Source organism: Parasteatoda tepidariorum, chromosome 6 (genome assembly GCF_043381705.1).
Source record: "Parasteatoda tepidariorum isolate YZ-2023 chromosome 6, CAS_Ptep_4.0, whole genome shotgun sequence".
NCBI lineage: Eukaryota > Metazoa > Arthropoda > Arachnida > Araneae > Theridiidae > Parasteatoda > Parasteatoda tepidariorum.
This window is the reverse complement of record NC_092209.1, coordinates 91,575,322-91,600,040: the sequence shown is the minus strand read 5'-3', so window position 1 is coordinate 91,600,040 and position 24,719 is coordinate 91,575,322. Positions and strand designations below refer to the sequence as shown.

Below are 24,719 nucleotides of genomic sequence, written 5' to 3'. Positions count from 1 at the left end.
TAAGGGATGTGATCTATGATTGTAATATGCTTGGATGTAATCAAAGTTATTTATTTATTTAATGATTGATTATTATACAAAATTTTATTCTGTACATATGAGCAACAAATTTTTTTTTTGTTTCGTTCTACAGTAGATAAAAAGAATTAATTTAAGCAACTTATGGTCCATCTAACATAAAGGCTTAAGTTGAGTTACTTACTATTAACTTAAAATGACTGTTTTTTAAACTTCTAAGGTAATGTGTCATTTTCCTGGCATTTAAGATTTGGTGAATTTTTATTTTATTTTTTTTCTCTAGCAAATGTCAATAAACTACAGTGCTGTCTATAAAATATTAATAAAGAAGTATACAAAAAAAGTTTAGAATATTTTGAAGACTTTAAATTTGAAGAAATTTTTTGGTCCGAATTGTCATGTTTCGTGAGAATCACCCATATGCAGTGAAACCTCCTGTTATGGACACTCCTGCAAAACGGACACCTCTGAATGTGAACATATTTTTAATTCCCCAGGAATCTTCTATAAATAAACCATTATGTACATTCTCCGCAAAGCAGACACTTCCGCAACCCGACGTGGACAGTCATTTTTGCCCTGAAACATTATTTTCTATCTCTTCAAACCAATCACCACTTTTTATAAGTTTGGAAAAAAAAAAAAAACTATTTCTGCTCAGAATTGCAGGAAGAAAAAAATGCAACTTTTCACCATTTTTAAAGAATGTAAATTTTTTACCCATAACTAAAAATATTGTTAAGCTACTTCAGTACTAAAGAATCAATCTTTCTTCTGTCACCTTACCTTATTTTTGTAAAGAAAGGAGGAAAAATGATACTGCTCTTGTGAAATAATTCGGACAGCAGCATCTTTTGATCTTTTCATCTGGACGACTCAGGTTATAAATAAGAACCTCAAGTTGAAATGAAGTCTTAAATGCTCTCAATGCGTCTTCCCCATTGAAAATTTCTTCATTTTTTTAGAAATTTGAAGACTGTATTTAACACAGAAGTATAACAGAGAGAACAGAAGTATAATCTTTGAGGGGTTTATATAAAGGAAACATTTATTCAGACACCCGTTGTGAATAATCAACTACATACGTCCTTGTGGCTTACAGGTATGCATTGCTTTTTTTTTCTTCTTTCTGTGAATAGTGGGAGGTTTACTTTCAAGGAAGTATTGATCAACATGTTCCCTATCAAATGATAGGTAAGTGTTAGGGGATGTAAACCTAATAACTGAAACTGACTTAGGACTAAAAGCTCCTATTCAGTATCATATGTTTAACTTGAGTATCTGCGCTAATAAGAAAAATTATATTCATTTATCTGTAGCTACATCTAGAATTATGTATTTATATCAAACTTTAATATATTCCATTTTATATTTTTAAAGTTTAAATAAATATCCTTGTAGATAGTTACTGTAGATTATTTAATTGTTTCTTTATCTTTGAAAATATTCTAAAAACAATTTATGGTGTTAAACTTCGTTATTAGGGTACCATTCCCGCAAACGGAAATTTTTTTCGGCCCCAAGAGTGTCCACTTAACCGAGGTTTCGCTGTGTATGTATATATATATATGGGTTGCACAAAATAACGGAAACACATTTTGTGATCTAATTTAAACAGCACTTAGAGAATCATTTTCTAAATTCAGAAGTGTTTAGGTTATGTGATGTCTCATAATTATCAATGAAGTTTTAAAGCTTTTAGAGGTTTGACGGATTGACAATAATAAATCACAAACATGAAATAGTGCTTTTGAACACCCTATACCAAACAATGCCCTTCCACTGATGCTATTAAGAAATAAAACATGCAAAAGAAAAGATACTTTTATGGGGGATTATCTCCCAACAATGCCAGTGTCATTTTAAAAATGCTAATACATTTGCTAAATCTTGTTTAAAAGTTCAAAATAATACTATCGGAAAATCCCTTATCATTTTATCCCTTATTATTATCATTTTGAGCTTTCTTTTAAAAAATAAGAAGTTGTTTGAAACTTTTTAAGATATTCAAATCGGACTTTATGAGTCGAAAAATAAAATTCGGTACAAAATTAAGAAAATTTATTTTAAATTTTTATTGCTCAGTATAAAAACTCTTTTAATGACTCGTATCTTGAGCCGTTTTTAACGATTCTTTTCTCAAATTATAAAGAAATTATTTTGGAATCCATTTTAAATGTATCCAAAAGTTTTGTTTCATTTTAATCAATGTTTACAAAGAAACATAAGACAAATTAATTTTTTTCTATAAAAATGTTAATATCCATATAAATATTTAATGTAGATTTCGAAATTTCGTACAGTTATAGCATATAATAACCAAAATAATAGTTATAGGTTAGAAATCTAAATCTCTCCATGAAAAGAAAAAAACTAATTTAAAAAAAATCTTATTATTTTTATTAATTTAATATTCACTGTTTTCGTTTACTGTTACACTTATTTTAATGAATGTGTATTCTTATTGTTTATGTATTCAATTTTTTTAGACGCACTTGGATTGGTAAACAACCCAATTTATTGAACATTTTTTTTGTTTCTGGGGCTCTTTGTTAAATATGGATACGACATAAAATGTTTTGCTTTCAAGTCAGTAAAGTGATCACACCCATTATATAATTTCTCAACTAAAGAATTTAATTGAGGGCCCAATTATAGAAAGGAATAAAAGATAAACTTACAAGCAAGGCCAACAAGAGCACCTTTTAATTTCTTCTTCTGTGGTCCCTCATCATTTGGAACATCTGTAAACATAAGAATTCAGATGAAAGTTTCCTTTTCATTAGGACTCAACCTCATATTCACTATTTTAAATTACCTATTTCTTGCAGTAACAGATTGCATGCAACTTTTTATGGTATAAATAACTTAAGCTATTCAGCTTTTGGTTTAATAGAACAAAATTTAAGGTGTCTTCTTACTGCCATAAAGCCTTCTGCTATAATATAGTGCATTTATAATCACAATTTTTAAGGTTAAAGAAAAAATGGTGATACACATATAGCAATTTAATCTTTTCTCCTTATACAATTGAGAGAGTTTCGATCATATTTTTATAAAAAATTTTAGAATATGGGAACTGTTTCAACTTTGTATTCTTTTTCAGAAAACAAACGAAAAGTGCTCCAAAGAAGAAACTAACATTTTTAAGTACTGCCGATCGTTTATTAAACATTAAATTTGTTTGAAATAAGCTTTATAAAACTTTGGACACAAAACGTGCGTTATATGCAACAGGTTCATTCAATCTAATTTAATTCACTTCAAAAAGCATCCCCCTTAAAAAAAACTCTTAGTCTATTTTATTCACCTTAAGCATATGCACGCATCAAGGAAAATTTAATGTTAGTTTTTCACATTAAATAGTCACAAAACAATCAGTAGTCTTTTCTTTTATGGGTTAGTACATTTACAGCTCACAATGGACTTTTCTTTAGTAATGTGGGGGTGCCGCCAAAAGAAGACAGATCATTTAAAGTTCCACAAAGAACCATTGATTTATATTTGATTTCATCAGGGGTAATTGTGAGCCCAACTCAAGAATCTTGAATAAAATCATTAATGATGTATTTCAAAATATTAACGTCTTTATAAATTTAAATCGTCGATGTTTTCGAAACATGAAATTCTAAATAAATTATATACAGTATAATTTAAATGAATAATTATCTATAAGTTTACTTTTATCTCTAAACAAATTTATTATTCTACCAGAAAAAATATTTACAAATGAAAGAGATGCCAAGTATAAAATCTAGTTCTAATATTTTTTAATAAAATACCCAAGAATTTTTATACATAAATCTGATCCATGATTTCTCGAAATTTCGGGACCTTGGATTTCAGGAAACTTCCGGATCATGGTTAGCGAAAAATCTTGATTTTTTATAGAATATTATCATGTCTGTTTCATAAATAAGACCAACTTTTTAAAATATAATAAAAGATTTTGTTGTCTCGAATGTAGGTTCAACAACAAACTTTAATGGATAAACATGTTCTTCGAGACTCATTTAATTTAGGAAAGCTGTATCGAAAGAGCAAAACCTATACATGCACTTTCTTCTTATCTTTCCATGAAGAAATAAAAGAATATTAACACAATCAAGACTTGTTGACAGTGGTATTACAAACAAGATGGAACAGCAAAACTAGTTAAAGATACAGTCTTGAACTTTAAGCATTACAAACAATAATTTTTAAACAACTTGAAATTGTAATTACGAAATTCTCACTTATGACAACCAGACATATTTTTTTTGGACAAAACTAATAGTGCCATAGAGAATTCCATATTAAAAATAAAAAAAAAAGATGAAGCCCAATTTTTGAAAAATGTTACAGCTAGAACAATTTAAAATATAGCTGGAATGCTTCAGAATATGACTGTAACATGTTTAGAGCTATGTTGGGCTGGTTTTTTAAAGTAATTAGGATGAATTGCATCTCTGTAAATAAAACAAAAAATAAATTAACTTCCATCGTGAAAAAAACAAATTTGAGCAGAAAAATAACTTTGTTTCTGTTCAATAAATTATTTTAACTAAAATCAAGTATCTTATTAGAGTTGCCACTCAAATCTGGAAAAAAAAGTCTCTGTTTTCCCTGCACATATTAAACGCAATATATTAAGAGGGAAACAACAATGACTGTGCTCTTGTGTGAGCCATAGTGGGCTAACTATATTTATTAGTTTTATTTGATATAAAAACAACAGGACATACTTAAATAATGCTATAGTACATTTGAAATATCATGCTTAAATATTCCATAGGATAGGTGACGCTCTGAGTGGTCACCATTTTTTAAAAGTCAAAAATAAGAAACAAAATTCCCTTTATTTTCCCAGTTTGTAAAGAAAAGATCAAATTTCTTGTATTTTCCCTGTTCTACCTGTGGAGTGGCAATCTTGTATTAGTAATTTTTAATAGTATAAATTCAAAAAAAAAAAGAAGTATTTACTATTTCTGTACTTATTAAAAAGTAATTCTACAAAGCTACCATTTTATTTCAAATTGAAACTAAAAACATAAAAAGAACTATCAATAGAAATAGGAAAGAAATAGAGAAGTTTGGTTCGTAAAACTAATTTAATTCATTTCAAAAAGCATCTCCACAAAAACCATCCAAGTTAAGAACATCTTACTTTTTCTAACTATACTATGATGAGGTGGACTAGTGGCTGGCATGGAAAGGGGTGGCGGCATCAGTTCCCGATCTTTGAGGGGCACTTCTGAGGGATGTCGACCGGCTTCTTCTCTGGACTGTAACTCTGTTGGATGGTTTACATTAGACTCCTGCAAGCTAGAGTGTTAGTACAACAAACAGAAAAAAGGTGTTAACACCATCCAAGAAACCGAATCTAATACCTTGCTTACAGATGTTCCCCCTACAACCGACATTCTTCTCACATTTAATAATTAATTAAAAAAATGTTGTTATTATCCCAAGGAAATTCTTAACTTTTCACTTTTTACATGAAATATGTAAAAATTAGCTTTCAAATTCTACATTAATCATGATTTAATGCTGTAGAACAGTATTATGTTGATAGAAAAGTCGGTTGTTTTTATTTCTTCTTACATATACATAAACAGGGTGCTTAGCCAAATCTTTCAACAAAGAATAAGTACCTTTTAAGCACTATATACATTAACAAAATGCAAAATAATTTTCAAAGACTTTACATGATCATAATAAAATAACTAGTTTCTGACAAAGAACTCCTTTTCTTGATTATATTAGACACCATAAAAAGATCGCGATATTTTTCGGTCTGACATCGAGGGTGGAAAATGAAGTCTGAAATGGAGAATATCTTGCAACATGCAGCAGAGTCGCACACGAGAGTGCAATAATCTCATCGAACCCAGCTCAGTCGACACCTGCGCGGTCTCGCAAGTATTTCATTAAACATGTAAAACGATTGGCGCTTTCGCACACTATGGACCGACGATGAGCCGAAATCGATTGCGGTTGAATGAAAATGTTGAACACACGCTTTTGCATAATACGTGGTGAAAATCGAATATAAGCACTTTTAAATGATGCTATGCACCATGTTAAATAAAGCATGTTAACACACTTTTTTTTATTCAGAAAAATTATAATAATAACTCAGTGACTGTAAATGTTAAAAGCTAATTTTTACAGTTTTCATAGGTAGTATTGCGTAGATGGAATATTTGTATTTTGTCAAAGTGGTGAAAGATCTTTAAGTATCTTAATTATGTGACCTAGGATCATATTAACTGTTACTTTATACATAGTTAAACTGTCAATAATAATTTAAAATTAATAGAGAGTTTCAGAGGGTAATAACTTTAAAATAATGGAATAGAAGTAAATTAATTTTTAAAAACAATCAAGATTTAAGTCTAAAGAGACTATTCATGTTTTAATGTGCTAGATAAATTAGAAAAAAAATAAATTACACATTTCAGAAAAAAATAAATGTTTTACAAATTTCTACACTCTGAAAAATTAATATCTGTTTATTATAATGATTTATTTGCAGTCGCTAGAAACATATTGGAATTTTTATCATCCACTTAATATATAAAATTCAATAATTTTAAGTATATTTAAAATTCAACGAAGTAATTGTATTTAAGTCAATGTTTGAAATGCATTTCTATTCAATAGCCATCAACCGAAATATAGAAGACATTTAATTTTTCAGTTTCATAACTGAAGATTAAAATAAACAAGATTATGGTAAAATATAATCTAATGAGAAAAATCTAAAAAGAACTTTTTATGACACCTTTCAACAAAAAAAAAAAAACAAAAAAAAAAAAAAAAAAAAAACCGCTACAGGTTTGTAAATTAAGCAAACTCACAGTCACTTATTGAATCATCAATAACGTACTGTAAGGTTTGCCACATCTAGACGGTGCCACGAGCGAGTTAAAATACAAAACAATTGAAGGGGACTGGCATGGGAAAAAAAAGAGAATGCATAATGAAAATGGTTTAGTAGTCGTGGAGCTGGCGGTCACGATGTGAATTACAATTGTTTCTTTATTTTAATATTATGTTTTTTGTTTGTATTGAGTGGGCATAGATGTGTTATTAATAAAATTGTTTCAGCCACTGAAGCGGTTTGGAGTGAAATAATTTTCATATAATGGAATTTTAGAAAAAGAGCCCGCAAACGTTATTCGTACAAATGCCGAAGGCATTTTGTGGAGGAAGAAAATAGAATTCAAAACTTTTGCACCTTTCGCAAAGTTGCACAACTACCTCAAAATGAAACTACAACTTTTACGACACAAATTTTAAAAGTTAATTGCAGATAAGATATCTAAAGTACAGAGTGCAAAAAAAGAGCCACCCTGAACTAACTTTTGATCAAATGATTGGATCTTCACGTTCTAGGACTCAATCTCAATGGCTCGAGGGGGTGACCTCAAATATGATAATTAATATGTACACATGATATCTTATGTTACGAAATCAGACAAAAAAAAAAAAAAAAACATACTTCTCTAAATAACAATGAAATTTTCTGACTTGGGGGGGGGGGCACAATCTGGGAAATATGGTTCCAACAGTTAAGTCGGGAGAGCGGCCTAAAGTTTAAACCATTTAATGTTAATGTTATTTTTTTGTGTATTTTGTAATATCTCAAGAACTTTTTAAGAAAAATGAAAATTTTTAACGCACAATTAAAACATATTTTGTTTTAAAAGCATTTTATTCAATAATGGACAGAAAAATTTTGAATTGTAAGGTGCACAGTTTTTTGTATCATTTTAAAGAATGTCATTTTACATGGCAAAACACAAAATTGGTGCAAAATAGGTATAATAGTTTCTGAGAAATCAAGTAGCGTATTTTTTTTTGATATTCAATGTCTCAGNAGAGCGGCTCAAAGTTTAAACCATTTAATCTTAATGTTATTTTTTTGTGTATTTTGCAATATCTCAAGAATTTTTTAAGAAAAATGAAAATTTTTAATGCACAATTAAAACATATTTTGTTTTAAAATCATTTTATTCAATAATGGTCAGAAAAATTTTGAATTGTAAGGTGTACAGTTTTTTGTATCGTTTTAAAGAATGTCATTTTACATGGCAAAACACAAAATTGGTGCAAAATAGGTATAATAGTTTCTGAGAAATCAAGTAGCGTAGATTTTTTTGATATTCAATGTCTCAGGAACTAATAGACCGATATGGTTCAAATTTTGTATTTTCCCATGTAAAATGACATTCTTTAAAATTATGCAAAAAAATGCATACCTTTTCGGCCATTGTTGAAAAAAATGATAAAAAATAATATATATTTACTAAAAGTCATTTCTTGCATGGAATTATCTCTTGATAAACGAATTTTATAATTGAGTGCAAAAATTTTTCGCTTTAATAGTTGAGATACAGCGAAATACCCCCAAAAGGAAGATTAACATTACGGGGTCTTGGAGTGCTCATTTGAGCACACTTTGGACTACATTTATCAGTTCGTGGCTTCGCCCTACATTCGAGTTTTCTCGGGATAACCAGGTAAGGGGTTAAGATTGAGTCCCAGAAGGTTAAAATACGATCATTGGATCAAAAGTTATTCAGGATGGTCTTTTTTTGTTTTTTGCCCACTGTACATTTTTATTAATAACAGGTTTTTTTTTAATGTTAAATTGAAATTCTGTAATTAGTTGTTTCAGAATTGGTTACAGTTAAGGTGAAATCTCCTTAAATTGATAATAATTTGGAATCCATAAAGAGAATGTTTTCCATTAAATGATCTTTATTAAGAGGAAGCCATAGAGAGGAAGAAAAATTTAGTCGCAAATTCTTGTTTCTTCATTACTAATTTAAAACACACAAAAAAAGTTTAGGCAAACCTAGAGTAAGTCATGAAATTTCAATTGATGAAAAAAAAAAAAAAAAAAAACTTCAAAATATTAAACTGCTAACAAATTATTGGAAGAGTACTTCACATTTGCATAATCCTAAGCCATGTGTCAGAATTTTTTCAAGCATTCTGCAACATACCTCTCCAATGCTCATATCTTTTTACAAGATGCTTACAAAAATAACAAATATGCACGTTACTAATTTAAATTAACAAAAGCATCAACTTAATAAAAAAAAAAGATCAAATAATAAGATTTTAATTGAATATGTAATATTTCTTTATTCTAATATTTTTTGTGATATTCTCACTTTTTGTAGGGGAATAACACACTAATTATTTCCTTTTTGCATTTTGTAATTCATCATCACATTAAAAAATAAGTTAAAAAAAAATAATGAAATCCTTAGCAGCCACTACCAAATAAAATAAAAAAAAGATTGACGGCGAAATCGAGCGAATCGGACTCTTCGAAAAGGGGTTACTAAATGCGTGTTTACATTTCGAGATTCAGTTGTTGTAATAAATAATACCGTTTTAAAAATTTCTAATTTTAAAAGCTATGTGGAAATCAATAGTAAAAACTGGATAAAAAATAGAACAAAAATTTCGAGGGAAAAGAAAAACAAATTTTTTACTTTATTACTGTTTATTTTTAATTATTCTCAAATGAAAATAGAAAAATCACAAGCATTTTTCTCCCACTCCGATGGGCAAGAAAGGTATCTTTTTAATATAATTTCGAATAAAAGATAAACATCTTTTGAAAATTTATGCAGCTAAATAAAAGCAAAATTTTTTACTTCCCTAAGGAAAAAATCTTTCTGTGATTATGTTGTCACAATTCTATCTCCTAAGTTACCTTCTCATAATTAATTTTCATTTTAAAATTTTCTTTTCGGTATTTGAAACTTCATGGTTTACTCTAGGTTTGTCTGAAGTCACTTTTTCTACTCTAAAATTCAGTAATGAAGGAAAAAGAGAATTTTTTGTGTGCATCCTCTTAGGTTTAGATTAGCTTCTGCAAATGCATATCAATGGAAGCTTTGATATCTTAGAAAATATGTTATCACTTCACTTAAATGGTGAAAATATTTAAAGTCATTAAAAAAAATGCAGGTTGAACGCGAGCAAGAAATCAGAGCTAAAAAGTCCACAGCAAAGATTTCTTGAATTGTTGGAACTGAAGGAACAGAATAAAGAATATCAGATACTTCAAAATTAAAACTTGGAAAACTGCAATTCATCAACAGATAAAACCCAATTAATACAAATTTACTGCTTTGATGCAAATCTAAAGAAACCAAAAGGAAAAAAAAAATTGGAAAACCATTACGAAAAGCAGAAATGTTTAGTAGCCACTGAGCTAATAAATGTTAATAAATGGGATCTGAAATAATTAAATTGATTTGTATAAAAAGTATTAAGCCTAATTTAAAAGGGCTCACCAATTTGGCTGTATCCTGTTAACAGCAGAAACATCTATGCTTCCATAATATCTATGTTTAGCCATTTCAGATTGCATTTGAGAAAGCTGCATATATCGGGATGTTATTGGATAGTTTGTTGGCTCAGTAATGGTCATCACCATTGAAGTTGGAGTTTGTTGAACAGGTTGAGCCAAGTGAGTCTAAAGAGAAATAATAAACTATAACTATAACAATAAACTATAAATTCAGAAGTTTGAAAAACAGTCGGACCTCTCTTTAACGAACTACTATTACAGTAAAAAAAAAATTTCATTTTCAGTACCCCTTCTTTATGCAATTAGGCGGGGACAAAAAACTTCGTTTTTTTGTCCCCGTTTAAACGGGGAAGTTTAACATTAATTTAATATAAAATTATTTAACTCCATTAAACTTTAATCGTATAAGCGGGTTATTCGATTATCCAATATGTAATTAACTGGGGACGACAGTACGAGTAACAATACGTGAGATAAAATTTCAAAAAATAAAATTTTCCTTCACTTTATATTGTAGTTTGATCTATGTTAAGTCTGTTTTTATCCGTCGGAATGTTAAAATTATACTTATGTTATTTTTTTTCCCCTTGCTTTTACAAAAAGCATCACTTATATGGAAAACTAATGTTACCAGGGGCCTGTCTAGGTTTTTCTGAGAGGTACCTATTTCGTGAAAATTTAGACATAATTTGTGAAAATTAAAAAAATCAATAAAAAAATATGGTAAAAATATGGATTTATTGTTTCTAACAGGATACAAAAATAAAATTTTAAGAAAAAATATTTTTGTGAAACTATTGTTTTTCGTAAAGTTGAATTTGTGAAGGTACCGATAAACGGTAGTAAATGTGGCCTTGACAGAACCCTGGTTACAAAAGCACACATTTTGTGCTAAAATTAACGTTTCAAAAAATTAGATGACACTTTACTTTTCACATTCCTCAGGTAACACAAAATATATTATGCCAAGTACATAGTCAATTTTTTGATAACATGTTAGCTTGCTACCTAAGAAGTTACACACTGAGAAATTTTTGCAAATTAATTAAAAGCAGGATGCGTAGCCAAATCTTTCAACAAAAAATAAGTACTTTTTAAGTATTTTTTAAGCACTATCTACACTAAAAAAATGCAAAATAATTTTTAAAGGCTTTACATGATCATGATAAAATAACTAATTTCTGACAAAGAGCTCCTTTCTCGATTATATTAGCCACCATAGAAAGACCGAGAAATTTTTCGGTACGATTTCAGAGGGTGGAAAATGAAGCCTGAAATGGAGAATATCTTGCAAAATGCAGCAGAGGCGCACATAAGACTGCAAGAATCTCCTCGAACCCAGCTCACAGGGTGCGCAGCCAAATCTTTTAATCAAAAATAAGCACTTTTTAAAAACTTTTTAAGCACTTTACAAAAATTTTCAAGCGCTCAAAAAATTCATATTCAATCAATGATATTATTGAAAAACAAAAACTTTTTATAAACAGTTTTAGCGTTAAAAAAACCCAAAAAGAAACGGGCGTAAATCGAAACAATCAGTACTTTCCCACATCACCGAGTGAATTCAACNATTTAGAATTAGATTTTAATAAAGAAAGAGTGGAATTAGCTAAAGTAGCTTAAAAAAATACAAAAGTGAATTACCCCCCTTTTTACTGCAGAATTATATTCCTAAGATACCTTTCTTGTTCATCGGAAAGGAAACAAATACTCCGGATTTTTCGGTTCTCATTTCGGCATAAAAAAAAATTCGCCAATGACTGGCTTGCTTCAGCTAGAATTTTAAATTGATACAATAACAACAAAAATTCTGAAATCACAGAAGTTTAAAAGATAATTTGCTCTAGAAATGTTTTTTTCTTTCATTTTTTGAAAGAACATGATAAAAGCATTTCCTATTTCAATAAAATATGACCGTGAGTGTGGATTTCGCTACAAATTCAGATATTCGGAACACCATGAAATTGGGGCAGAGGAGGCTAAATTTCATTTTACAAATTTAATTATTCGGCGACCCAAGTCAATGACTTTCTATGATTTTTTTAAAAAAAAATATAGTTAAAATCATGAAAAATTTTGTTCAATACCAAAATTCAGGCGAGCAGATACCCTGTTTAATAGATCTTAAATATAAAAGTAAAAGCAGGTATATTTTTGAATTTTAATGTGCTTTGAATCATTAACTACTTAAAAGAATATTTTACCTTGCACTGATACAGGTACAATGGATGCAACTGAGACAGGAGATACAAGTGTAGGTACATTTGCATGCATTAAGCTTGGGATACCAGCTGTCATAGTACCTAACCAGAAGAAAAAAAAGAAACTTAAATTTTGATCAACCATTCACAAGAATAGAATAAAATCATAGTTACGATAATGAGGCTTTTTTTTTAAAAAAAAAAAAGTGAAATTCTGATTTAGTGTAAGCGGAAGGGTAAAAAATAAAACTGGTATAGAAATTAAGATAACATAGTCACTGGACCTGTGACTTCAAGATATTATGAGTCCATACACATTTTTACTATTAAATTAAAAAAAAAAATAATAAAGTTAATTTAAACGAAACATTACGATACAGAGAATATGGGAAATGTACATTTATGATGAAATAAGATATTTCGTGACAAAAACACAAAATTAAGAACAGTTTGTTTTAAGAGGGTCAGAGTCAAATTTTATAGGGACTGAGCCAATGATACTGTCATTTTGAAACCTGTGATATAAAAACGTTACATCTCAGAATTTTATTGCACTCCTTAAAAAAAAAAAAAATCTTTTCTAAAAGAAGAGGGCTTGTTATCTTTATCTAGTTTTTGTACCTTTTCAGAGTTCCAATTTTTTAAACAAGAATAGGTGAATGAACAGACAACTGATTAATGTAATAACAGAAAATTTTTAAGTTAATGACACAAAACACATTTTCAATGAGATGGATGATAGTCAGAATAACAATAACTTGTATTGCCTTCCATGATACTGAGGTGAAGATTTTGTGCATGTACTGCAAAAGAAAAAAAGGTTATCATCCCTTTTACATCATACATCTTGATAATATAAAATTAGCGTTTTTCTTTCTTTCATTAAAAAAAAACTTTTACAGTTACTTTTTATTAAATAATTAAAATTTTTTTCTCCAATATAAAAGTAAAATTAATTAAATTTATTTAATGAATTAATATTTTTAAAAAACTGTATTAACATCAAGTACCATCCACAACAAGGTTAAAAAAATTTATTTGAACAAGATATAGGGAGAGTGTGAACTAATAGTAGGAACAGAACAGCTTAAAACATTTTGTTTGACAGCTAATGGAATAAATAATATTTGGAAAACAAAATTGAAATCTAACCACTAAAATATTAAGAATGAGACATATTTAAAAGAAAGTGATGTTATTTATAAACACCGCTAAGTATAAAGACTTTCTGGGGAAAAAAAAAGAGAAAAATTTGAATTTTAATGCAGTTTACGTAATAATTTTGGGAACAGAATATTCGAACAAGTTTTAAAATCTGAGCTTCAAATTTTTAACTAATATAAATATGAGCACTGAGTTTATTAACATTATTTAATCACATTTTTAGAAGTTTAAGATCTTAAATGACATGATAAAGTGAGAAAATTGCTTAACTTATCAAAAAACAGGGATGGAAAATTAAAAACAATTTAATAAATTTTTTTAAACTACTTCTTTGTCAGTGCAACAGCCCTTTGCAGGTCTTAACTACCTCAACAGCTGATAAATGCCAGCGCCTCCTATCCAAGGCAACTCTCTTCCAGTTTCTAATCTTTAGGGTTTTCAAATCAGTTTCATCATGTCGTTGAACCATGTAGTAGGGGGCAAGAGGAGGCAGGGAAGGGAGGAATGTATTATTTCTCCTTTATGCCGTCAATCAAACTCAAGGGTGTGGCGAAAATGCACTGCATGCATATCAGTGAACAGATGAAAGAGAAAAATATATTTATCTATTTGACATCGATTAATAAAAATAAAATCTTTTTCTTTTGAATAAATTCTGATTCTTTGGAAGTGCGGTATCATTTGCAAGTTTTTCTTGATGTGGAATCACATCTGCTGTAATTAAAAATAGTGCTCTTATCAACAAAATTCGGTTGATCTTGCCTTGTTTCGGGTTTTAATATTTATGCTAGTGCCTTTTATAACTATCGTTTCGATAATTTTCAAATGTTTTTTTATTTAGATTAATAAGTTTCCCGTTTATTTTATCGTTTCCCTCCATATAATTAGGTATGAAATATATTGCGTTATTTAATTATTGGTTTTGTTCATATTAGTTAATTTAGGAATTGTAATTATTTTTAAAAAATAAATATGAAAGCTTTGAATTTTTTAAACTTGTTTCTCTTGTCTAAACTTGCGCTTTTTTTTAAATTCTTTTAAATGTTATTTTCCTAACGTTTTTTTTTTTTTTTTTTTCAAANTTTTTAAATTTTTTTTTCCTAACTTTTTTTTTTTTTTTTTTTTTAAATTTAGGAGAGCCTTTCTTTTTTCTCTTACTTTTACACTTTTTCCTTGTAATTCGGGTTCGATAAAACATAGATTAACGACACTTTTTGGTCGATCCAGAAAACCGGGAAATCCAGACATCCGGAATAGCAATGGTCCCGAACATCCTGGATAATTGGTTCTCTACTGTATATAAGGAAGTAAAATTACCTGGTACAGAAGAAGGAATTTGTATACCAGTAGCAACTACTCCAGTACCCGCAGGCAAAGCTCCAGGTAAAACAGTAGGAGTAACAACCACTTAAAAGAAAATGGACAAAAACAAGACATTATTAAGAAATATGATAATTTTTGCACTTCAAAATTATTTAATGAGAGCTGTTTATGGAGGTTGAAGAAAACTTTTCAACATGACATGTTCTTAATTCAATGCAGGAAAATTGTATTTAACGCACAAAAACATAAGTTTGCTTTCTTTTTTATAGATAAAAAAATTAATATAATCACAATGACTTGAACCAGACCTGCCAAGATAGGAGAAATAAAATAACTTTTATTTTACTAGCAACATTTTATGGGCTACACTTAGAGTTTTGCTACATCATGCATAATCATGTAAGTTCCTTCACTTTATATTGTAATTTGATCTATNATAATAATTATTTCAACACCGGAAATCCGGATTTTTTCCGGAGCACAATCACCCCTGATATAAGCACTTACATTTAGTGTGAAGTAAAAAGTATGTATATAAATCTTAAACTAATTAAGATTCTTGTAATTATCATTGTTTATTAAAATGATCATTTATAATGACTCAAACTGTATTACAACCGTCGTCGAGTAGCCGACCCGATTCTGGGTTTACGACCCATGTCCGACTCTGTATCCTTGTAATTTTGCTCCCAATCTAGAAGATAAGAAAACTCCTGGATTAGAACCCCCAGAGGTATTGATTTGTTACGGGAACACAGGGGATTTTGGCCGGCGAGAATCAAACCCACTATCTCTTCGAGATGGGCTCAATGCCCTACCAACCAGGCTATCTTGGCCTACTCAAACTGTGAACACTCAACATACTGTAGTACCGGCAATAGCACCATAAGTTGAGGAATAAGAGAAGCATTTTTGCCATTAGCAGATATTTTGTCGCCATTTTTTTTAAAAAAAATTCTTCAACATGTAAGGAGAAATTAGAGAATATACAGGAAAACAGAAGATAGTCATAAAATATAGGACTTTTCGTTAAAAAACAGGAGACTTGGCAGGCATGCTTGAATTATTTGAGGCTGTTGCAAATTATTTTTTTTTCAGTGGTAATGAACTAAAGTAGAATTTTTTTAAAAAACAAGTTTTTTTTAAAAATAATTATTAGAATTTAGGATCTGAAGCTTTTTGCCTATATGAACTCACTGCTCGAATTACTTGTGCTTAGTGGGGGGAAAAATTCTCTTTTGAAACTGGAGATAATGTGTAGCAGTTGGAGTTCCTACAATAATGATTTATGCAACAATTCCCAAAAGGTGTTCCGTGAAAGGGTTCCATGGAAGGATTACAGGGATTTTTTTTGTTGAACTAGTAATATTTATATTTATAGCAAACCAATAATTCATAATTCATTTAATATTTGATTGTTTATAATATAAACAATAATTATATAATATAGTCAACAATAATTATATAATATAGTATAATTTAATAATATAGTCTAAATTAGTGTTTCCCAAAGTGTGGTTCCCGTACCCCCAGGGGTACGGGAACAGTTTAGCGGGGGTACGNCAATAATTATATAATATAGTCAACAATAATTATATAATATAGTATAATTTAATAATATTGTCTAAATTAGTGTTTCCCAAAGTGTGGTTTCCGTACCCCCAGGGGTACGGGAACAGTTTAGCGGGGGTACGCGTTCTTATGGGAAATATCTTGCTAAAAACGAAAATTTCAATTTAAAAAAAAAAAAAAAAGCTAGAAAGGAAAATCTACGATTACGTATTTTTCAATTGGCTAGTTTTTGCAGAGTTAACAGTTAATAATTAGTTGTTTCAACAGCCAGTAGTGATTTTTAACTTTAGTGTAATTTTTTTAATAGTATAAAATACATTCATTTTTTTATTAGTGGTACACAGCGTAACAAAAAAATTTAGAAGGAGTACACAAAAGTCAAAAGTTTGGGAAACACTGGTTTACATGATTATGTTATTTGTGTAAATGTAAAATTAATTTTTTTTTCTCTATAACAATACATAGAAAGAAATATGAAATGGTCATAAATAGATATGTAAATATTAGAAAAGATACGTAATTTATAAAAGATTTAAAAAGCATTTCCATCAAGCTTTTCCATTCAAAATTAAATTCAAGAATAAACAATTACGTTTCTCTGATAACTAACTATTCTCAACAAATATTATAAAAGTTCTTTTTTGAAAACTATAATATAGTCTATTTCATTCACGTTGAGCATAAACAAGCATCAAGAAAAATTTAATGTATTTAATTTTTCGCATTAAATAATCTCAAAACAATTAGTAGTATTTTCTTTTATGGGTCAATACATTTACAGCTGATAATGAACTTTTCCTTAGTAATGTGGGGGTGCCGCCAAAAGAACACGGTGAGTAGTCAAATCTTTCAACAAAAAATAAGCACCTTTGAAGTACTTTATAAGCACTCAAAAAATATTTTTAAGCACTATGTACATTAACAAAATGCAAAATAATTCTCAAAGAATGTACATGATCATGATAAAATAACAAGTTTCTGACAAATAACTCTTTTCTTGATTATATTAGCCGTTATAAAATGATCGAGAGAATTTTTGGTTCGATATCGGAGGGTGGAAATTAAGTTTGAAATTGAGAATATCTTGGAAAATGCAGTAGAGTAGCACACGAGAGTGCAATAATCTCATCGAACTCAGTTAAGTGAACGCCCATGCGGACTCGCAAGTATTTCATCAAACATGTAAAATGATGGGCACTGTCAAACACTATGGACCGATGGTGAGCCGAAATCGATTGTGGACGAATGAATTGTGAAAAGCTCGCTTTTGCATAATACATGGCGAAAATCAACATGGGAAAGAAAAAGATATTTTCAAAACTGGAAAATTAAGTCCTTTTTAAACACACCCAATGACAAAAGCACCTTTAAGTGCTTTTAAAAAACCAAAATCAAAAATAAGCACTTTTTAAAAATGCTAGATTCCATGTTTAAAGTTCCACAAAGAACCACTTATTTATTTGATTTCATAAAACACTAACGTTTTAATATTATAATAAAAGATTTTGTTGTCTCGAATGTAGGTTCAACAACAAACTTTAATGGATAAACATGTTCTTCGAGACTCATTTAATTTAGGAAAGCTGTATCGAAAGTGCAAAACCTATACATGCACTTTCTTCTTATCTTTCCATGAAGAAATAAAAAACTTATAAAAAATTATTAATGCAATCAAGGCTTGTTGACAGTGGTATTATGAACAAGATGGAACAGCAAACTAGATAAAAAAAAAAAAAGCCCTGAACTTTAAGCATTAAAAATAATAATTTTTAAACAACTTGGAATTTTAATTACGACGTAATCTCTTACCTTTGACAAACAGACACATTTATTTGGGACAAATCTAACAGTTTCATAGAAAATTCCATATTAAGAAAAAAAAAAAAAAAATTGAGCCCAATTTTTGAAAATTGTTACAGCTAGAACAGTGGTTACCAACTATCGGCCCATGGGCTGGGTGCAGCCATCGAACTAAAATATATTAGTTGTCATTTTTTGTGGACAATTTTTGTAAAAAATCTATATGGGTTTTAAATACTTTTAAGTTTTATATCTTGACAGTTTGATGTCTGTTGCACATTAATTGTTTAATACATAGGTGCACATTAAAGTTATTGTAGCCAGAATTTTTTAATATGCTATAAAATATTTTTAAAAATCTACTTCTTATTTTAATTTGTAATTCAATACTTTTGTTTTGTACAACTTGATAAAAATCTGACAGTAATATTTAATTTCCCTTCAAACATTAAAAGTGTAAAATTTTGGTTAAGTTGCGGCCCACTATTTGACTGGTGTTTTTTAACTGTGGCTCCCGGCCACGTGTGTTGGAAACCACTGACTTACAACAATTTAAAATATAGTTGGAATGTTTTAAAATATGACTGTAACACAATTAGAGTGATGTTGGGCTGGTTTTTAAAGTAAATAGGATGAATTGCATCTCTATAAATAACAATTTAGAAGAGCTTCTAAATAAAACAAACAATAGATAAATTTCAACATATGAAAAAAATTAAAAAACAAATTTGAGCAGAAAAATAACCTTAATGAAGTTAATCTATACAATAATTTTTTTTAAAACTATTACAAATCTCTTATTAGTAATTTTTAATGTTATAAATTACTGTAATACTCTTTCTGTACTTATTTTTCTTTTAAATTTTACTTGAAACTGAAACTAGAAACATTAAAAAAAACAATCAATAGAAATACAGAAGTTCTAGGCTAGGTTTGTAAAACTAATTACAAAAAAAAAAAGAAATTCAATGTGTCACCTACATAACTTCATCTACTTAGAATTACTTCAAAAACTCTGGAACATAATTTACTAAATTCATAGGCCTTAAATTTTCAGATACAAACAAAGTCTAAAACATAACATTTTCATATATACTGACTTTGTTTGGAAGGGAGCTGTTTTATACAAATAAAATGCATTTTGATAATAGATACAATACAAAAAACAAACAAAAATGGTTTCAAAACCAACATTGTTTTATCACTTAACTTAAAATAAATAAATACAAATATTAAGTACTGAGTAAGATAAGTTTACATTAATATGACAGCAGAAACTAACCAAGTACCAACAGACTGTTTCAAGTAAAATTAAACTAGTATTTGCCAAACCAAATTTCTAAAAGAGACTCAACATAAATAATTTTGTTGCCTTGAATGTATGGATTCCACAACAAACTTTAATTGATAAACATGTTCTCTAAGACATGTTACATAATGTAGGAAACTAACACATGTGTCCCCTACTTATCTTTCCATGAATTAAAGTAAAGAACAAAATTAAACTATGACAAATACACCATCTTTGTATGAAGTTTAAAAATACAATTTTTTTTAAGAATAGCAAAATAACTATTTTATACTAAAAGCAATCAAGTCTCATTTGCAAAATTTCTTTATAAATAAGAATTTTAATGAAACAATTAAAATTATACATATTAGAACAAATCACTAATCAGTCAGATCCACTTACCTTGATTTTGATAAGCAACGGGGGCAGGTTGAGGTAAGACAACTGAGGTTAAAGGTTGCAAAACAGATTGTTGAGTTTGCTGCCATGTCGCAAATTCCACATGCGCCTAAATAAAAATAAAATACTTCATTATTTTAAACTAGAAATTTTGACTTAAGATTTAAATTCTTGAAAACGTTACTTTGTGTCTTACAGTTTTAATCATATTGTTTTTTTGTGTGTCTTTAAAGCGTCTACCATGAATATTTTTTTAAAATTGTAATACATGTTAGGTTTTGAAGCAATTTTGTTCCATTTTAAATTCATGTTGTTCAGCATCTTGAAATTATGATTGAAATCAACAGCCGTTTATAATTTTTTTCACACGTAGACATTTTTGTTTATATTATTTTAGATTTATTTATAACTGTAAATGGTTAAAGATGATTATTAAATCAAAGACCTCAGATTTTATAAACAAATATCACACTGTAGTTGTAGGCTATGAACTCGATGGCTTAATATTTATTTTTTTTATAATTTAAATGATAAAATCGATTACAGTTATTAAAAATAAAGAACAATTATTAAAAATTATTAAATTTAAAGAACAACAATTATTAAAACAATTATTAAAAAGACAGTTATTAAAAAGAACAATTATTAAAAATAAAAACAAACATATCGGTCAAATGATGTAATTCTCTTTTATTCACAATTCAAGAAGTATGTATGGGATCTCTCTGGTCCCATATCTCAAAAATAAACTCACCAACTTAATGCATAACAAAATTAAAAGTGAAAAAGAGAATTCTAAAAAAAATATCTAACAGCAACGGTCGCCATAGCAACGCACACACACTATGTACTCTTGATTACTGTTGTTGAAAAGTGAGGACGCCATGCAATCTAAACCAAGATCCATTTCGCCAATGGGTAATAAATAAATTTTATCTTTAAAACATATATTTAAAGTAAAATTATGACTTTTCAATTGAATTAGGATAATAACTTAACATTCTATTAAATTTCACATGTAAAATCTCTCTCCAGAATATTTTATTTAAATAAAACCATAGTTTATAATTACTTTTTTGTACAAAATGATCAAGAGGAAATTTATTTTTTAGGTCAAGAACCTCTACTGAAGAAGTTAGCACTCAAAAATAGTTGCTTTATTAGACCACAGGCTCAAAAATAGCATCGTTTCTGATATTAAAAGTAGCAAAGATAAAGTAAAAAAAATCTGAAGAAAATAGAGATAATAATACAAACTATTCTGTAAACATGTATGTGATTGCACAGAGAAGAAATTATATGAATTTTTTTTTAACAATTTAGTTGTTTTATTACTAATATTTTTGTTTCATGTTTTTTATCTATCTTTCTGCACAAAGAAGATAAATAAAAGACTCATTTTTATGTGTACATAAAAGAATACATATATTAAAAAAAAAAACTGCATATTCCTCTTTTTTTGCACTTGGCAATTTCATCATCACATAGAAAAAAAAAAGAAGATTTTAAAACCTGAAATAATTTAAAAAAGATTAATGGTAAAACCAAGTGCATTTACAACGTAATTGCACGAATCAGACAAGTCAAAAAGGGGTTAGTTAAATGTGTTTTTGAGATTCACATACTATAATTAATAATATTGTATAAAAAATATTGAGATTTAAAAAGAAAAAGAAGCATAAATAAAAAAAGACGCAAAAAAGTAATAACTGCCAAACAATTGATTAAAACAATGATAAAATTATGTCAAATAATGAAAAAACAAGTGCGCTATTTTAATTTCTCGTACCGTAAGAATATCAGGATTTTTAAAATATCACGAGTAAATTAACAACATTAACTAACAAAAAAAAATAATTTTTTTTTTAAAACAAAAAGCTTTATGGATTTAGAGCAAATTGATCGTGTCAAAAAGTATTTACTACTCATAAGCACAATTTGAATTTCTTAATTCTTAATAATATCGTATGAAAATATCAAATTTAAGACATCATGAGGATTTGAGTAGCAATAACTGTGAAAAAGTCAATCGGCAAAAAAAGTAACATCGTCGTATCAAAAAGTGACAAATAATAAACACAAATTAAATTTTGCGTCTCGTAACAATAATATAAATAAAATTATAGAACTTATAGACAAGGATTTACAATGACATCGAGCACATTGAAAAGTGATCAATGAATTGTGTGGTTTTTAAATTTCCATAACTAAGAATGGTATCAAACATTTATTCAATAGAATTGTAGGCAAATAAAATAGGAGGGAAACATATATAATACTGATTAAATAATTCTTCGGTAGTTAACAACAAAATTGCTAATCATTAAAATATAAGATTTAAAAAAAATGAGGAAAAATAAAAACATTTTTTCTAATGAACCAATTTTTTTTAAATGTTCACCATTCCGAAATTACTTTTCAGATTATGAATCTTATACATTAGCACTTATTTCGGTAGTTCATCCATTCTAGATAAAGTGATCATGGAATTTTTTTCAGCCTCATGTTTACGAAGTTTTTCTCAAATAGATCTGCATAAAAAATTGTTATCGTGCGTGAATGAGAACTTAAAAAAAAAAAAAAAAAAAAAGTATGTTGTNAGGAAATCCTGGTAAGGGCTTAAAAAACGTCTTGTTTCCAAGAATTAAGAAGATTTAAATTTTATATTAGCACAACTCATAGAAAATTTTGTCTGAATATAAATTATTGATTTGGGATCTCATGTTTCCAGCACAATGTTCATCAAATTTTCTAATTTAAATTAGCGATTGAAACCTAAATCAAAAAAGTAATTATGAAGAAAAAAAAGTATATTCAAAAGAGTTTATCTTATTTTAAATAAAGAATATAAGTACTTGAAACTTACTGTTTCAACTAAGTTGATAGCTAATGCTTTGGCTGCTTGCAATCCCTCAGGCTTTGGATGTCTAAAATAAAGTTTTTCAATATTTTATTCAAATTGGAAATGAATATTAGCACCATTAATTAAGTATGATTAAGGCATAGCTTAAAAGTAATTTAGAAATTTTTTTTAAAATATAAAAAAATGCCAGTAAGGTTAATAAAATATAAATAATTCATTTAAAATAAAACTTTAAAATGTATACAATGCAGAATCGATTATTTTATTTTCATTTTAAAGTAAACAATTGCTACAACAATATTTAATACAATAGTAAGTATACGAATTCAGTAACCCTGTGGCTTTCTGCGACAAAACTCTCTAGCACTAATATTTTTCTGCAAGATATTTTCAACAACAAATATGTATGTTACTAATTTAAGATAACAAATACACTGTGTTTACAAAATCAATGTAATTTTTTTACTCGAATATGCAGTATTTTTTAAAATTCTAATATTATGAGAAATATCTCGCATTTTGTTGGGGGGAGCACCAATTATTTCCTTTAGCGCATTTTACAAATCCTCATCACATAAACAAAAAAAAAAAAAAAAAAAAACATGAACATTCAGAAAGCTGTTACTCGAATGCGTGTTTCGTTTCCAGATTTGATTGTCGCAATAAATAATACTGTATTGAAAACATCGGGTTTGAAAGACTATGTGGAAATCAAAAGCAATAACTGACACACAAAAAAATCGATAGAATCATTGCCTTAAAAAGTAAACGATCAAATGCACAATTCAAATTTCCTACATAGACTTTAATGTATCGGGATATCTAAAACGCCACATAAAAATCTGTGTCAATAACTGCCAAAAATACAATCAAAATGGATTTACGATATAGGCATAAATTGAGCACTTCAAATTGTATGAGTAAATTTCTTCAGAAAAGCAATCCAAATTCTTTTTACCTCGCAAAATATTTCTGCAAGAATTCTAAAGTTTTGCGACAATGTCGCCACGTCATGGGGTGCAGTAAAAAGTAATGTTTTGTGGTGGAGTCAGTTATGTGAGTTTATTTTCATCAAATATAACACTATTAGATTAAATAAAGAAGGTAGCAGATAGTTACATTATTATTTCTTTGCTGTCTAATTTACAGGGTGGCCACTCAAATCCGATTTCAAATTTCCCTGATTTTTCCATGTTTTCCAGATAAAAATCATAAAATTTCCAGGTTTTTGTTTCTTTTTTCATATAAAGTATAGGATGTGTACAAGAAAAGTGTCGATATTATAAAATATTTTATTCAAAATGTTATTTTTTTAACATATCATCTTGAAAAAAATAATTTATTTTGACAATTTTCAAGATTTTTTTAAATTTATTTTTTAATGTTTTGGTACAAAATATCGAATCAAAAATCATATTGACCAACAAAAGAGTAAAATTAAATATAAATATATAGTTGGTTCTTAAAAAAACATTTTTTTAAAATTAAAATATGTTATAAAAGGTTAAAATGAAATAGAAAAAATTAGCATTAATGCAACAATTGTAACGATTTGTCGACAAACATTGCTGTTAGCGATTGTAAAAAAATGTGTGATTGGTTGGTTTGCTGAGAAAAATAATTCAGATTTCTTTGATTGGGAGTAGAAAAGCTTTCAGAAAAAGACTGCGATATAAAATCTATTATTAAATTATAACCAACTAATTTTTGGAGAATTTTATAAAGTTAAAAATACAAAAACATTTTGTCAAAATAGAAAAAAAAATT

The 24,719-nt window shown here is 28.2% G+C and overlaps 1 protein-coding gene across 1 annotated transcript in view; it reads right to left on the bottom strand.

Annotated features, from left to right (window-relative positions):
* LOC107442031 (KH homology domain-containing protein 4) overlaps window positions 1-24,719 on the bottom strand; it is a 50,919-nt gene that overhangs the window by 1,511 nt on the left and 24,689 nt on the right. The window contains exons 9-15 of the mRNA XM_071181890.1: window positions 22,956-23,016; window positions 20,093-20,198; window positions 15,022-15,111; window positions 12,536-12,642; window positions 10,323-10,504; window positions 5,165-5,322; window positions 2,700-2,762 (exon numbers count right to left, since the gene is read on the bottom strand). Of these exons, the coding sequence (XP_071037991.1) occupies window positions 2,700-2,762; window positions 5,165-5,322; window positions 10,323-10,504; window positions 12,536-12,642; window positions 15,022-15,111; window positions 20,093-20,198; window positions 22,956-23,016 (767 nt within the window). The remainder of the gene's footprint in view (window positions 1-2,699; window positions 2,763-5,164; window positions 5,323-10,322; window positions 10,505-12,535; window positions 12,643-15,021; window positions 15,112-20,092; window positions 20,199-22,955; window positions 23,017-24,719) is intronic.